This window comes from Salvelinus alpinus, chromosome 32, assembly GCF_045679555.1.
Source record: "Salvelinus alpinus chromosome 32, SLU_Salpinus.1, whole genome shotgun sequence".
NCBI lineage: Eukaryota > Metazoa > Chordata > Actinopteri > Salmoniformes > Salmonidae > Salvelinus > Salvelinus alpinus.
Genome location: NC_092117.1, coordinates 24112235 through 24129787, shown reverse-complemented (window position 1 = coordinate 24129787; position 17553 = coordinate 24112235). Strand labels below are relative to the sequence as shown.

Genomic DNA, 17553 nt, shown 5'->3' with positions numbered 1-17553 from the left:
AAATACACCATATATTTATGTTTGTTTATTTTTTACCTTTTGTACTTTGCACATAATTTACATTTGAAAATGTCTTTATTCTTTTAGAACTTTTGAGTGTAATGTTTACTGTTCATTTTTATTGTTTATTTCACTTTTGTTTATTATCTACTTCACTTGCTTTGGCAATGTTAACATATGTTTCCCATGCCAATAATGCCCTTAAGTTGAATTGAGAGACAGATGGAGATAGACAGAGACTCAATGTTTAGGTTCGAAGAAAGAAAATCCATTAAAGGGGAACGTTTATTTTCTAGTTAGGATCCAGATTAGATGTTTGAAGAAAGTTGAAAAACTTGACTCTATACCTTCCAAGCGTTCTCATGCAGTCATGGAAGGTCACTGCTTCACTCTCATTGTTATTCATCTAAATAGCCAGTCCAATCACCCTGAGTAGGCCACTCCAAGGGATAAAAAGTCCAATGTCACTTCTATAATCTGGAAGCAATAGATTGTTTTATGTTCAAGGTGGTAGCTAGACTGATGCTTGGCTTGAGGAGTGTGATCTAGACTCTACACTGAAGCCCAGGCAAGACCACTCTCTGTGATTGGTGCTCTGGTATACAAGCCAGTGTTTGGCCAGATATGTCTGCTTGGCATGGCTAAAGGGCTAGCCTCACAGAAACCTGTCATTCATTATAGGCCCTAGAGTACTGGGTTGTCACTGGACATTGTTAATTTAGCTTTATAATGAAATTAGTCAACAATCTCCATCATCAGCTTCTTCTAAACTCAGCAAAAAAAGAAACGCCATCTCACTGTCAACTGCATTTATTTTCAGAAAACTTAACATGTGTAAATATTTGTATGAACATAACAAGATTCAACAACTGAGACATAAACTGAACAAGTTCCACAGACCACAGACTTCTGACTTAACAGAAATGGAATAATGTGTCCCTGAACAAAGGGGGGGTCAAGCATGGGAAACAGTGTTTAAACCCTTTACAATGAAGATCTGTGACGTTATTTGAATTTTTACGAATTATCTTTGAAAGACAGGGTCCTGAAAAAGGGACGTTTCTTTTTTATTCTGAGTTTAGAGTGAACAGGTTCGTGGAAAGCATTTTCGCTTTAGGTACTGTATTGTCTGTACAGTAATGGAACAGTTTGGCATTTTGGTTAGAAAGCATGCCTGAACCCAGATCAAAACCTATCTATGGTGAGTGATGCTTTTTACTCATGTGATGCTGAAAGACATTGTAGCCTACTACAGTACATGAGATGTTTCATCACTTCAAGTGTCAACAGGTTTCACCAGTTTCAAGGAAGTCTCATTCAGTAGTTAATGGACTGATAGGACTTCCTCTCCTCTCTGCTCCACTCTCTGTGAGCTAATTAATTAGTTCCACCTGTGGAAGAGGCATTACTCTGCTGCTCTCTCTCTGTCGGCTCCGCCACTCATGCTGAGATGGTTTTAAGCGCTAATTTGTTTTTGTTTCTCTCTGCTAACCTTGGAGGGGGAGAGCGTTATTAGCTTTTTGTGCTTTTCTTCTGCGAGAGATTAAATTCAGGTCGACACAAGGCAGTTTTAATTTGCGTTTAATTCTTTTCTCCCCTCATCACCCCATCCTCATAATTCTAATTAGATTTGGGTGAAATGAACTCTAATTAAAAATGTTTTGTCCCCCCACCACCCCCTACCCCCTGAAAGGCAACTGGCAGTGACGTCTTCAACAAGAGTGCCCTGTTAATTTTCTGGTGCTGCAATATAATCTGTGGTATTTGTTTCATTAGCCCATTGTTGATATAGTCCCAACATGTTTTGCATGTCAGCAATCAGGTTTTCAAGATATTCAACTTTCAAAGTACAGAAATACAGCTGGTATGATATATTTTGCATCATATAATACTGCATTTTGCATCAAAATGAAAGTTACATATCTTAAACTTGATTGCTGACATGCTTTACATTTTGGGACTATATCAACAATGGACTAATGAAACAAATACCAAAATATCGTTTTTGGGTGGAATGTTCCTTTAAGTCTTCCATTTAAATTAGGTTTGATTTCCCCTTCAAGATGGTGTGCTGATGATTTTGTCTGCTGATTCCCCTGTCATCTCCCCCTTTCTCCCTGTTCATTATTCATGGTTCTTCTGCCAATATCCTGGGAGGAAATGAAATGCTGGGGAGCGTTGTGATGAGTATCAGGGAGTTTCAATATAAAGGCAAAGATCCTGCAAAATCATTCATCTCCAGTACACATCAGATGGTGTGGAGACGCATTTGGCTGACTGTCAGTGCATGTCTGGGTTATTGATTTACTCTAGCTCCAGGCTTCACGATAGGTATTAGGCCTTAGATAGTGCCAAAGTCAGGATTCCAATTGAACTACTGGTGATGGGGCGGATGTCACAAATACTTATTTTGGTCTGTCCCTTTAACCACTGGATCACCTATGCACATCTCTTATCTTATTTTAATTTGACTCTTATTATTGATATTGATGAATGTACTGCATTGTTGAGGGAGCTAGCACATCGTCATTTTGCTGCGCCTTTAATACCTTCTGTAAACTGTGTATGCGATGAGTACAATTAAATTTGATAAGAAAGCAGTGTGGGTCTGAGTGACCGGCTGAGAGAGTTCATCAGGGTGACTACACCATGGCCCTGGCAGAGAACACCTTGGTCTTTAGGATGTGATGAAAAAGCGCCTTCTGATCTGGACTGTCTTTCCCTTTAAACAGTGATATCACAATTAGCCATGCACTGAGTGTGGTCGTTTGCAACCTGGCTGCACATTTAACGGCCAGGAACAGTTTATATCTGTGTAAATGCCACATTTACATTTTGCAAGAGTGGACGTGTGGTCTGTAAAGCATCAGAGAATTGTAAAATGAAACGGTAAAGCACAGGATTGTGATCGCTCTCAGAGCCATTACTCTGTTCACAGTGTGGTATCCCCAACAAACAAGATCAATGGATGAATAAACTTGTTTATCAAGTCCTATTCAGAGGCAGCTACATAATAAACAATTCAAAAACGCTATGTAAAGAGGTTGACGTTTATCCTCTCCTAGGATCCCACTAACAATGGGAAAACTGAACGTTGTGCTGTCTCAATTTAACATGATTTGCCTGGTGATATTGACAAAGAGAAGAAATCGACTTTGTTGACTATAATTTTTTCTCTGTTATTTGTTTGCCCTGGGGAGGCTAAATGCGTTTTGAGGGACGGTTGGTAGATAATCACAGATGGAAAAATAGTCTCTCTACATTCTGGGCTGTGTTGTCAGAGCTGCTTCAGGTATACTCATTGTAGTCTACCCATGGTTCAGTGCAGTTCATGACCATGGTCCTAGGAGATTGGTAATCAAACTATCATTGATACCCTGTGCGACCACCACCACCACCCTAGGATTGCTAAATAGCAGCTGCAGTGAATTATACTTTAATGATATACACTACTCAAAAAAATAAAGGGAACACTTAAACAACACAATGTAACTCCAAGTCAATCACACTTCTGTGAAATCAAACATTTGTGGCCTGCTGGAGGTCATTTTGCAGGGCTCTGGCAGTGCTCCTCCTTGCACAAAGGCGGAGGTAGCGGTCCTGCTGCTGGGTTGTTGCCCTCCTACGGCCTCCTCCACGTCTCCTGATGTACTGGCCTGTCTCCTGGTAGCGCCTCCATGCTCTGGACACTACGCTGACAGACACAGCAAACCTTCTCGCCACAGCTCGCATTGATGTGCCATCCTGGATGAGCTGCACTACCTGAGCCACTTGTGTGGGTTGTAGACTCCGTCTCATGCTACCACTAGAGTGAAAGCACCACCAGCATTCAAAAGTGACCAAAACATCAGCCAGGAAGCATAGGAACTGAGAAGTGGTCTGTGGTCACCACCTGCAGAATCACTCCTTTATTGGGGGTGTCTTGCTAATTGCCTATAATTTCCACCTTTTGTCTATTCCATTTGCACAACAGCATGTGAAATTTATTGTCAATCAGTGTTGCTTCCTAAGTGGACAGTTTAATTTCACAGAAGTGTGATTGACTTGGAGTTACATTGTGTTGTTTAAGTGTTCCCTTTATTTTTTTGAGCAGTGTGTATATATATATATATATATATATTTTTTTTGCAATCGTAAAGGTATCTTTTCTAGCTGCGGTTAGTTGTTTATGACAGCCCTGTGTGTAGGTTATGGCCCCTAGTGCTCTGGTATGCTCACACACACAGTGTTAATCACACCTGGGCTTGGTACAGCACACCCAGTCCTACAGCCATTATACAGAGCCAGGGGGATCATGATATTCATACAGGCCATTCTCCACTGTTCCCTTTGGTTCCACAGCTTCTATGTCCACAGGATTCTCATACGCGTTAATAATTCAGAGTTGACGCTTCCATTGTTGTGTGTGTGTGCACGTGCAACAGTGCAGACGGGGGGGGTGTGTACACAGTCCCGGTGCTGTTCTGTTTTTCAGTATGTACGGTAGGGTGGTATGGTACAGGCATACTGAAATGAAATCCAGGCAAGAAAGGAACACAGGAAAAGAACACTTCTCCCCTGTTGCTAGGTAATGGACCTGGAGCTGGGTTAATTGCTGAATTAAAAAGCATGTAACCGAGAGAGCCTGGCAGATTGGGTGGGCTGCAGAGAACAAATGCCAAGGAGCTCAGATTACCAGGCTACAGAGCGTTAGAGGCCTTAAATATACAGCTCATTCTGGGGTCCAGGGGGGTTTCAGTCACGGTTGCTTGGGTGATAGTATGAGTAGGGTGTGGCGGGTCACAGTGGCGGTATAATTTCTTGGTATAGCGGTTGAGTGCTTGACCCTACACACGTTTTTGAAAAGTACTTCTTATATGTCAAATGTTCCTACTGAAGCCAAACCTGTAGCCTGATCTCTGTGCATGTTTGTTTCAGCTTGTGATGAATGGAAAGTGCTGCCCAGACCAGATCTCCACCGTGACGTCAACCGCTTTGGCCACACCTCTGTCGTCAGCAATGGGTCAGTCACTTGCATCCAGTATATTGCCCCTCCGTTACTTGGTATTTGTAGTTTTTTATCTCAGTTTTCTTTCATCAGTTTCCTCAGTGTTCCCTGGTAATGATGTATACTCTGTGTTGTGTTCTCTCCCCAGGTCAATGTATGTGTTTGGTGGTTTCTCTGGTGTGCTGCTGAATGACGTGCTGGTCTACACCCCTCCCAGCTGCCAGGCCTTCAGTGAGGAGCCGCGCTGTGCCAACGCCGGCCCTGGCATCCGCTGTGTCTGGCTTAGGGACCACTGTGTCCCCTGGGACACCAGCCAGGCCAACGGCAGCGTGCCCGCTCCCTTCTGCCCTCCACGCACCAGTACGTGTTGTATGACATTGCCCTCGTCACCATTTGAGTTTACATACCTAGCAATACTTAACTTGGAAATTAGGATGGCAACAATTTACTCAAGTTTGTAGCCTCCACGATGATTCAATCCACACCTGGATATATGTGTTCACATGTTTTTATCTCTATGTTTCTCATGGGGAGGGATGATTTCACTTCCCTCTCTGGTAGTTCAAATCAAAATCTAATTTTATTTGTCACATGCTTCGTAGACAACAGGTGTAGACTAACAGTGAAATGCTTACTTATGGATCATTTTCCAACAATGCAGAGTTAAAGATAAAATGGAAATAGTGAATAATAAATACACATAATGACTAAAAATAACATGGCTATATACAGGGAGTAGAAAATAACATGGCTATATACAGGGAGTAGAAAATAACATGGCTATATACAGGGTAGAGGTCGACCAATTATGATTTTTCAACACCGATACCGATTATTGGAGGACCAAATAAAGCCGATACCGATTAATCGGCCGATTTTTATTTATTTTTATATTTAAAAAAAATTGAACATTTTTATTTTATTTGTAATAATGACAATTACAACAATACTGAATTAACACTTATTTTAACTTAATATAATACATCAATAAAATCTATTTAGCCTCAAATAAATAATGAAACATGTTCAATTTGGTTTAAATAATGCAAAAACAAAGTGTTGGAGAAGAAAGTAAAAGTGCAATATGTGCCATGTAAGAAAGCTAACGTTTAAGTTCCTTGCTCAGAACATGAGAACATATGAACGCTGGTGGTTCCTTTTAACATGAGTTTTCGATATTTCCAGGTAAGAAGTTTTAGGTTGTAGTTATTATAGGAATTATAGGAATATTTCTCTCTATACCATTTGTATTTCATATACCTTTGACTATTGGATGTTCTTATAGGCACTTTAGTATTGCCAGTGTAACGGTATAGCTTCCGTCCCTCTCCTCGCCCCTACCTGGGCTCGAACCAGGAACACATCGACAACAGCCACCCTCGAAGCAGCGTTACCCATGCAGAGCAAGGGGAACAACTACTCCAAGTCTCAGAGCGAGTGACGTTTGAAACGCTATTAGCGCGCACCCCGCTAACTAGCTAGCCATTTCACATCGGTTACACCAGCCTAATCTCGGGAGTTGATAGGCTTGAAGTCATAAACAGCGCAATGCTTGAAGCATTGCGAAGAGCTGCTGGCAAAACGCACAAAAGTGCTGTTTGAATGAATGCTTACGAGCCTGCTGGTGCCTACCATCGCTCAGTCAGACTGCTCTATCAAAGCATAGACTTAATTATAACATGATGACACACAGAAATACGAGCCTTAGGTCATTAATATGGTCGAATCCGGAAACGATAATCTCGAAAACAAAACGTTTATACTTTCAGTGAAATACGGAACCGTTCCGTGTTTTATCTAACGGGTGGCATCCATAAGTCTAAATATTCCTGTTACATTGCACAACCTTCAATGTTATGTCATAATTACGTAAAATTCTGGCAAATTAGATCGCAATGAGCCAGGCGGCCCAAACTGTTGCATATACCCTGACTCTGTGTGCAATGAACGCCCGAGAAGTGACACAATTTCACCTAGTTAATATTGCCTGCTAACCTGGATTTCTTTTAGCTAAATGTGCAGTTTTCAAAATATATACTTCTGTGTATTGATTTTAAGAAAGGCATTGATGTTTATGGTTAGGTACACGTTGGAGCAACGGCAGTCCTTTTTCGCAAATGCGCACTGCATCGATTATATGCAACGCAGGACACGCTACATAAACTAGTAATATCATCAACCATGTGTAGTTATAACTAGTGATTATGATTGATTGTTTTTTATAAGATAAGTTTAATGCTAGCTAGCAACTTACCTTGGCTTCTTACTGCATTCGCGTAACAGGCGGGCTCCTCGTGAGGCAGGTGGTTAGAGCGTTGGACTAGTTAACCGTAAGGCTGCAAGTTCAAATCCCCGAGCTGACAGGTACAGGTACAAATCTGTAGTTCTGCCCCTGAACAGGCAGTTAACCCACTGTTCCTAGGCCGTCATTGAAAATAAGAATGTGTTCTTAACTGACTTGCCTAGTTAAATAAAGGTACATTTCTATTATTATTATTTTTTTATATATAAAAGGTTGCAAGATTGAATCCCTGAGCTGACAAGGTAAAAATCTGTCGTTCTGCCCCTGAACAAGGCAGTTAACCCACCGTTCCTAGGCCGTCATTGAAAATAAGAATGTGTTCTTAACTGACTTGCCTAGTTAAATATAGGTGTAAAAAAAATCTAAATTCAAAATTACCGATTTCCGATTGTTATGAAAACTTGAAATCGGCCCTAATTAATCGGCCATTCCGATTAATCGGTCGACCTCTAATACAGGGAGTAGAAAATAACATGGCTATATACAGGGAGTAGACAATAACATGGCATTTAGAAGTCTAATGGCTTGGGGGTAGAAGCTGTTCAGGGTTGGGTTGGTTCCAGACTTGGTGCATTGTTACCGCTTGCCGTGCGATAGCAGAGAGAAAGAAAGTCTGTGGCTTGGGTGGCTGGAGTCTTTTTAACAATTTTTGGGGGCTTCCTCTGACACCGCCTGGTATAGAGGATGGAAGGGAGTGGAAGGGAGTTCGGCCCTAGTGATGTACTGGGCTGTATGCACTACCCTCTGTAGCACCTTGCGTGGTGATGCAGCCAGTCAAGAAGCTCTCGACAGTGCAGCTGTAGAACTTTTTGAGGATCTGAGGGCCCATGCCAAATCTTTGTAGTCAATGAACAGCATTCTCACGTAGGTGTTCCTTTTGTCCAAGTGTGAAAGGGCAGTGTGGAGTGTAATAGAGATTGCATCATCTGTGGAACTGTTGGGGCGGTATGCACATTTGAGTGGTTCCAGGGTGTCTGGGATGATAGTGTTGATGTGAGCCCCCTTCAAACGATTTCATAGCTACAAATCAAATTCCGTGGTCACATACACGTGTTTAGCAGATGTTATTGCGGGTGTAGCGAAATGCTTGTGCTTCTAGTTCTGACTAGGGTCAGAAGGGTCAGAAGTTTTCCATGGGAAGTTAAGTCCTGGAATTTTGGGAATTTTGCTTAAATTCATCAAAAAAAAATTGCTTACAACAGTGAACCTTTTTTGTGGGATACACAAAGGCAATTCTAGGTCTTGTGACATATTTTGGTTAAAATATCCCCAATTCAATGGAATTGCATCCCTCTGCATGCACAGTGCATTCTTCCATCACATGTGCAGTGCACTCTTCCATCACATGTACAGTGCATTCTCAAGATCTTGCACACTAATGAGATGCTATTGAGCCCACACTACTACACTGTCTGATCCAAGGACTACATGCTTTCTGGTAAGTTTTGATTACAATGCTGGGTGGGGTGAATAGTAGTAGCCTACAGCAAAGTGTGTTTAAATAATTTCTAACTTATTAACAATTTCTGCTAGTTCGTTTTTTCTACCATTTATCTGTGCAAGGAATTGTATTATTATTATTTTTTTACAATTTATTTTTCTAATCTTTACAGGAAAATGCCACGGGCACTATCTGATGTGTGGAGACATTTCACTGCAGCTAATGTAGAAGGAAAAGCTGTGTACATTTGCAAATGCTGTGCAAAATCTTATGTGATGAATGCAACAAAGATGCAGAGTCATCTGGCCAAGTGCATGAAGTTCACTCAGTGCCCCCAACAAGCAACCTCTGACAAAAGTCCCTCTACTACTATTCGACGTGAAAATGACGAATCAGACACCTTATTGATACAACAGCTCATGGTCCTCCTGGAATCACTCAATGGAGGAATGTAGTCAGAGAAATGAGCTCGAGCTGTGGATGCAACTGATTCACCTTTGATGCTCACAGGCTATGTGTAATGGAATAGATTTCTGAATGTTCTTTGCCCAGCATACACCCCTCCAACCAGACATGCTTTATCTACTCATTTGCTGGATGCAGAGTTCAACAGAGTTCAAGTGAAGGTCAAGCAAATCATAGAGAAAGCAGACTGTATTGCAATCATCTCTGATGGGTGGTCGAATGTTCGTGGGCAAGGAATAATTAACTACATCATCTCCACCCCTCAACCAGTATTCTACAAGAGCACAGATACAAGGGACAACAGACACACCGGTCTCTGCATTGCAGATGAGCTGAAGGCAGTCATCAATGACCTTGGACCACAGGAGGTATTTGCACTGGTGACAGACAATGCTGTGTACATGAAGGCTGCTTTGGCTGTGGAGGAGTCCTACCCTCACATCACACCCATTGGGTTTGCTGCTCATGCATTGAATCTGCTCCTCAAGGACATCATGGCACTAAAAAAAATGGATACACTCTTCAAGAGAGCCAGGGAAATGGTTAGGTATGTGAAGGGTCATCAAGTTATAGCAGCAATCTACCTCACCAAGCAAAGTGAGAAGAATAAGAGCACCACATTGAAGCTGCCCAGCAACACCCGTTGGGGTGATGTTGTCATCATGTTTGACAGTCTCCTGAAGGGGAAGGAGTCTCCCAAGGAATCTGTCTGCCGATATGGACATGCCCATCAAGAGGATCCTCCTGGATTATATATTTTGGGAGAGAGTGGTAAGCAGCCTGAAACTCCTGAAACCTATAGCAGTAGCCATTGCACAGATTGAGGGAGAGAATGCCATTCTGATGTTCAGACTCTGCTTGCAGATGTAAGAGAAGAAATCCATACTGCCCTGCCCACCTCACTTTTGCTCCAAGCAGAGGAAACTGCAGTTCTGAAATGCATCATAAAGCATGAAGACTTCTGCCTGAAGCCCATACACACTGCAGCGTACATGTTGGGCCCCAAGTATGCTGGCTAGAGCATCCTGTCTGGTGCAGAGATCAACAAGGCTTATGGTGTCATCGCTACTGTGTCTCGCCACCTTGTCCTGGATGAGGGCAAGATTATTGGCAGTCTGGTGAAGTACACTTCCAAGCAAGGGCTTTGGGATGGAGATGCAATATGGCAGTCGTGCCAACATATCTCATCAGCCAGCTGGTGGAAAGGACTGTCGATCTGAGGCTCTTTCCCCTGTTGCCTCCATCATCATCAAATCAAATCAAAGTGTATTTGTCACGTGCGCCAAATACAACAGGTGTAGACCTTACAGTGAAATGCTTACTTACAGGCTCTAACCAATAGTGCAAAAAAGGTGTTAGGTGAACAATAGGTAAGTAAAGAAATAAAACAACAGTAAAAAGACAGGCTATATACAGACACCAGTTAGTCAGGCTGATTGAGGTAGTATGTACATGTAGATATGGTTAAAGTGACTATGCATATATGATGAACATAGAGTAGCAGTAGCGTAAAAGAGGGGTTGGCGGGTGGTGGATGGCGGGACACAATGCAGATAGCCCGGTTAGCCAATGTGCGGGAGCACTGGTTGTTCGGCCCAATTGAGGTAGTATGTACATGAATGTATAGTTAAAGTGACTATGCATATATGATAAACAGAGAGTAGCAGCAGCGTAAAAAGAGTGTTTGAGGGGGGTTGGGGGCCAGAGCACACGTCCTGGTAATCCATCTTGCCCCGCAGCCTTGTGTATGTTGACCTGTTTAAAGGTCTTATTTACGTCAGCTACGGATTGCCTTATCACACAGTCGTCCGGAACAGCTGATGCTCTCATGCATGCCTCAGTGTTGCTTGCCTCGAAGTGAGCATAGAAGTGATTTAGCTTGTCTGGTAGGCTCGTGTCACTGGGCAGCTCACAGCTGTGCTTCCTTTTGTAGACTGTAATAGTTTGCAAGCCCTGCGACATAAGACGAGCGTCGGAGCCGGTGTAGTATGATTCAATCTTAGCCCTGTATTGACGCTTTGCCTGTTTGATGGTTCGTCGCAGGGCATAGCAGGATTTCTTGTAAGCTTCCGGGTTGATAGAGATTTGGTAGAACTGATATAAGTTTCCCTGCATTAAAGTCTCCGGCCACTAGGAGCGCCGCCTCTGGGTGAGCAGTTTCCTGTTTGCTTATTTCCTTATACAGCTGACTGAGTGCGGTCTTAGTGCTAGCATCTGTCTGTGGTGGTAAATAAACAGCCACGAAAAGTATAGCTGAAAACTCACTAGGCAAGTAGTGTGGCCTGCAATTTATCACAATATACTCTACTTCAGGCGAGCACAATCTAAAGACTTCCTTAGAGTTCGTGCACCAGCTGTTGTTTACAAATATGCACAGACCCCCCCCCCTCGTCTTACCGGATTGTGCTGTACTATCTTTCCGGTGCAGTGTATATCCCTCTAGCTGAATAGCCATGTCGTCATTCAGCCACGATTCCGTGAAATATAGGATATTACAGTTTTTGATGTCCCGTTGGTAGGATATTTGTGATCGTACCTCGTCTAATTTATTGTCCAATGATTGCACGTTAGCGAGTAGTATTGATGGTAACGGCAGCTTTCCCAGTTGCCTTCGCCGGGTCCTGACCAGGCATCCGGCTCTTTGTCCTCTGTACCTGCGTCGTTTCCTCTTGTAAATACCGGGGATGTCGGTCCTGTGGGGTGTTTGGAGAATGTCTTGTGCGTCGTCTTTGTTGTAGAAACAATCTTTGTCTAATCCGAGGTGAGTGATCGCTGTCCTGATATCCAGAAGCTCTTTTTTGCCGTAAGATACGGTTGCAGAAACATTATGTACAAAATAAGTTACAAATAACGTGAAAAAAAACACATAATAGCACAATTGGTTGGGCGCCCGTAAAACTGCTGCCATTTCTTTCGGTGCCATTATTAATATAACCAAATCCCACTAACATCAGCCGCCTCAGAACGCAACTGGTCCTTGTTTGGGAACACACACACCAAAGCACGCAACAGGCTGACCAATACAAGGGTTGAAAAATTGGTGGCCATCTGGGCAAATTTGAGGCTTTTTGAGCCTGACAACGAGTCTTCCTCACCAAGGTTGGAAAGTGACAGTGAAAATGAGGGCTCAGAGTCTGATGTTCAATAGGTGGACATTGAGGAGGTCCACGGAGAAGACATGGAACCCTGAGAGGAAGACAACCAAAGCTTTAGTTTCTAGACTATCATTTTACAGATGAATGTTAAAAACGTTTTTGGGAGATGCGATGGATCATTGGGGATCATTCAATATTCCCTTTTGTTGTTCAGTGAAATCATCCCATGTGAAGAGTCAACTCATTTAATTCAGTTAGTTCAATTTCGTACATTTTTTTAAATTTTCATTTCTATTGGAATGATTTAATTATTTGCAATTGTTTACTTATGATAATGTAAAATGTTTATGTTTCTGTCTCCGTATGTTATGGTAAATATATCCAATGTAAAAAACATCTACATTTAAATGATATTAATTTGCATATACAGTGGGGAGAACAAGTATTTGATACACTGATGATTTTGCAGGTTTTCCTACTTACAAAGCATGTAGAGGTCTGTAATTTTTATCATAGGTACACTTCAACTGTGAGAGACGGAATCTAAAACAAAAATCCAGAAAATCACATTGTATGATTTTTAAGTAATTAATTTGCATTTTATTGCATGACATAAGTATTTGATCACCTACCAATCAGTAAGAATTCCGGCTCTCACAGACCTGTTAGTTTTTCTTTAAGAAGCCCTCCTGTTCTCCACTCATTACCTGTATTAACTGCACCTGTTTGAACTCGTTACCTGTATAAAAGACACCTGTCCACACACTCAATCAAACAGACTCCAACCTCTCCACAATGGCCAAGACCAGAGAGCTGTGTAAGGACATCAGGGATAAAATTGTAGACCTGCACAAGGCTGGGATGGGCTACAGGACAATAGGCAAGCAGCTTGGTGAGAAGGCAACAACTGTTGGCGCAATTATTAGAAAATGGAAGAAGTTCAAGATGACGGTCAATCACTCTCGGTCTGGGGCTCCATGCAAGATCTCACCTCGTGGGGCATCAATGATCATGAGGAAGGTGAGGGATCAGCCCAGAACTACACGGCAGGACCTGGTCAATGACCTGAAGAGAGCTGGGACCACAGTCTCAAAGAAAACCATTAGTAACACACTACGCTGTCATGGATTAAAATCATGCAGCGCACGCAAGGTCCCCCTGCTCAAGCCAGCGCATGTCCAGGCCCGTCTGAAGTTTGCCAATGACCATCTGGATGATCCAGAGGAGGAATGGGAGAAGGTCATGTGGTCTTATGAGACAAAAATAGAGCCTTTTGGTCTAAACTCCACTCGCCGTGTTTGGAGGAAGAAGAAGGATGAGTACAACCCCAAGAACACCATCCCAACCGTGAAGCATGGAGGTGGAAACATCATTCTTTGGGGATGCTTTTCTGCAAAGGGGACAGGACGACTGCACCGTATTGAGGGGAGGATGGATGGGGCCATGTATCGCGAGATCTTGGCCAACAACCTCCTTCCCTCAGTAAGAGCATTGAAGATGGGTCGTGGCTGGGTCTTCCAGCATGACAACGACCCGAAACACACAGCCAGGGCAACTAAGGAGTGGCTCCGTAAGAAGCATCTCAAGGTCCTGGAGTGGCTTAGCCAGTCTCCAGACCTGAACCCAATAGAAAATCTTTGGAGGGGGCTGAAAGTCCGCATTGCCCAGCGACAGCCCTGAAACCTGAAGGATCTGGAGAAGGTCTGTATGGAGGAGTGGGCCAAAATCACTGCTGCAGTGTGTGCAAACCTGGTCAAGAACTACAGGAAACGTATGATCTCTGTAATTGCAAACAAAGGTTTCTGTACCAAATATTAAGTTCTGCTTTTCTGATGTATCAAATACTTATGTCATGCAATAAAATGCTAATTAATTACTTAAAAATCATACAATGTGATTTTCAGGATTTTTGTTTTAGATTCCGTCTCTCACAGTTGAAGTGTACCTATGATAAAAATGACAGACCTCTACATGCTTTGTAAGTAGGAAAACCTGCAAAATCGGCAGTGTGTCAAATACTTGTTCTCCCCACTGTATGTCCGTTAATTCACATATTTTCCCGTTAATTCCCATGGAAAGTTTCCACCTCTGAATATTCCCCAAAATGTGCAACCCTAGTTCTGACAGTGGAGTAATATCTAACCATTTCACAACATGTACCCAATACACACAAATCTAAGTATATGAATGGAATTGAGAATATATAATTATATGGACGAGCAATGTTAGAGGGGCATAGACTAAGAGCGATGGGTAACGATGCTTCGTGGGTGACTGTTGTTGATGTGTGCAGAGGGTCCCTGGTTCGCGCCCGGGTCGGGGCGAGGGGACGGACGTAAAGTTATACTGTTACATTGGCAATGGAGAAATGCTCACTAACAGGGATGTAAACACATTTTTGCACAACATTTGAGAGAAATATGATTATTGTGCATATGGAAAAATTCTGTGGTCTTATTTCAGCTCATGAAACATGGGACCAACACTTTACATTTTGTGTTTATTTGTGGTCAGTGTAATCTACAGCTTATTATGAGGTATTCTACCTCAGGTGAGCAGAACCTCGAAACTTCCTAAATATTAGAGATCTTGCACCAGACTTTGTTAACAAAGAGTCACACACCTGCCTTTGAGTTTACGAGACGCTGTGGTTCTGTCCTGCGGATGCATAGAAAAACAGCTAGATTTATATCAACCAAGTCCCCGTTCAGCCACGACTCTGAAGCACAGGATATGACAGATCTTCACGTCCAGTTGATAGGATTGTCTCGAATGGATCTCGTCCAGTTTGTTCTCCAGTGATTGTACGTTCGCCAGTGGAACAGAGGGTAGACAAGGTTTATTTACTCGTCGCCGTGGTTTCATTGAAGTCGAATTCTTCATCCAAATCTCTATTCTGATTTCCAGGTGCTCTTTTCGGTCATAGGAAACAATGGCAGAAACATTATGTCCAAAAATAAATACACAAAATAACATAATTGGTCAGGAGCCCGTAAAATGGATGCTACACATCCCAGCACCGTTCTCTCTTACCTGACTAATGGATACATGCTCTATAGTTGAGCCGTCCATGATGAAGCCAAATCACATTTCACATAAAACTCTCTGGTTCCTTACCTATCTCTTGTACTGTATGAATCATCATCCTCCAGGAAAGCAATAATACTTTTTTGATTTCTCTTAAAGCCTGTGTACATAATTGTGGGAACAAAAGGTCAGAACCAACACAATTATTCCATTCGGAGGCAATTACCATTATGCTGAAAATACACTGACACGGAAACACATGTATTGTGTTAATTACAGGGCGGTTTTAGAGCGTTATCACTGATGAATTGGACCGGTGATTAATGAAATGACGTTTTAATTGATGACAGATTATCACACTGTTTATCCTCTGTCCTTGTCTAATCGTTCAGTCAGTCATTTGTAGTTGGCTGCTGGCATGCAGGGTAAGTGGCTCTACAGGGCCACTAGAAATGATAGGCATAGAGCTAGACCCATCTACCTTTCTGTTTTCTTGCTGATAAGGTGGTATTGCAGGGGACATTTGCGTGTCAAACCTATTTTATTTCTTGATTGAGTCACTATGCTGTTTACTAGTATTGTTTCTCTGACTGTCCTCAAGATTCCCTGCCTCGGCCCAGTCTCTGTTCTGCTACGGTCACCACTGATCTTGAACATGAACTCTCTTGCTGACTAGGTTCTCCAACTCTGTTCCCTTGTAAAACTGTCCGTATGGAGACTAACATCCGTTGTTAAACTGTGTGTGGTCGCCCCCCCCCCCCCCCCCCCTCCAGACAGTGCAGCCGAGAGATGCTACAGGTTCTCCGACTGCGTCAGCTGCACTGCCAACACCAACGGCTGCCAGTGGTGTGAAGACAAGAAGTGCATCTCTGCCTCCAACAACTGCACTGTGGTGAGTCTGCCTACAGGGGGCGGAAGTGAGACGGCACAATCACAGCTAAACTAGTCAATAAATGACACAGCATGAATAGTCAGGTAGCCTAAAGCTTGCCTTCTCATACGTCACCACTTAACTGTTGTTGTAGCCAAGTCATTATCTCCCCTGCTTGGCTAACAGTGTCAGTTAGCCTAATGCTTGCCCCTGCTGTCTCCTCTATGTGTGTCTGTAGCTGACCCTGGAGCTAGCGCAGCAGCATAGAGGTCCTCTGTCCCTGGCCCCTCCCCCTTCCATGTTGTCTGATCACCAGCTCTCTGTGTGGAAGCAAGGGGCCAAGAGGATGGGACATGTGGGTATTCCATACTGTTGCAGGGGCTTTGCTATTAATGTCAAACCATCCTTTTCTGTTCTGCCAAAGCACAAATTGCAGCTTTACATTACCTCAATACTGTGAAGCAAATTCACTATAATAATAACAATGTTGACGTTTGTTACTTGTATTCTTTCTTCCCAGTCTGTGAGGAACTTCACCAAATGCCATGTGAGGAATGAACAGATCTGCAGCAAGCTGGTCAACTGTAAGAGTTGCTCCCTCAACCTCAACTGTCAATGGGAGCTCCAGCAACAGGAGTGCCATGCCATCCCTGGTGAGAAAGAACACACACACACACAAATGTCTTCCAAAATCTCCAAACAAGCAAGAACTCAGCTGACTACCTGTTTGACAGCTATAATCAAGTTTGATTGATTGGAGAACTTGTGTCAATGTTTGATGCATTATTAACTAGGGCTGGGACTTGCCTGGGACTCACAATAGGATATTATCACAGTACTTAGGTGCTGATACGATGCGTATTGCGGTTCTCACGTTTCTAAACTCAACAAAAAAAGAAACGTCCTCTCACTGTCAACTGCGTTTATTTTCAGCAAACTTAACATGTGCAAAAATTTGTCTGAACATAAGATTCAACAACTGAGACATAAACTGAACAAGTTCCACAGATATGTGACTAACATAAATTGAATAATGTGTCCCTGAACAAAGGGGGGAGTCAAAATCAAAAGTAACAGTCAGTATCTGGTGTGGCCACCAGCTGCATTAAGTACTGCTTGCTGTGAGATGTTACCCCACCAAGGCACTTGCAAGTTCCCGGACATTTCTGGGAGGAATGGCCCTAGCCCTCACCCTCCAATCCAACAGGTCCCAGACGTGCTCAATAGGATTGAGATCCGGGCTCTTCGCTGGCCATGGCAGAACACTGACATTCCTGTTTTGCAGGAAATCACGCACAGATCCAACAGTATGGCTTGTGGCATTGTCATGCTGGAGGGTCATGTCAGGATGAGCCTGCAGGAAGG

The 17553-nt window shown here is 42.9% G+C and overlaps 1 protein-coding gene across 4 annotated transcripts in view; it reads left to right on the top strand.

Moving 5' to 3' along the window:
* Positions 1-17553, top strand: part of LOC139562617 (attractin-like protein 1) — a 290320-nt gene that overhangs the window by 72199 nt on the left and 200568 nt on the right. For 3 of the 4 annotated variants that reach the window (XM_071380435.1, XM_071380434.1, XM_071380437.1), the window contains exons 11-15: positions 4918-5002; positions 5136-5347; positions 16091-16209; positions 16427-16543; positions 16709-16841. In XM_071380435.1, the coding sequence (XP_071236536.1) occupies positions 4918-5002; positions 5136-5347; positions 16091-16209; positions 16427-16543; positions 16709-16841 (666 nt within the window). The remainder of the gene's footprint in view (positions 1-4917; positions 5003-5135; positions 5348-16090; positions 16210-16426; positions 16544-16708; positions 16842-17553) is intronic. The other variant, XM_071380436.1, reaches the window with a different exon arrangement.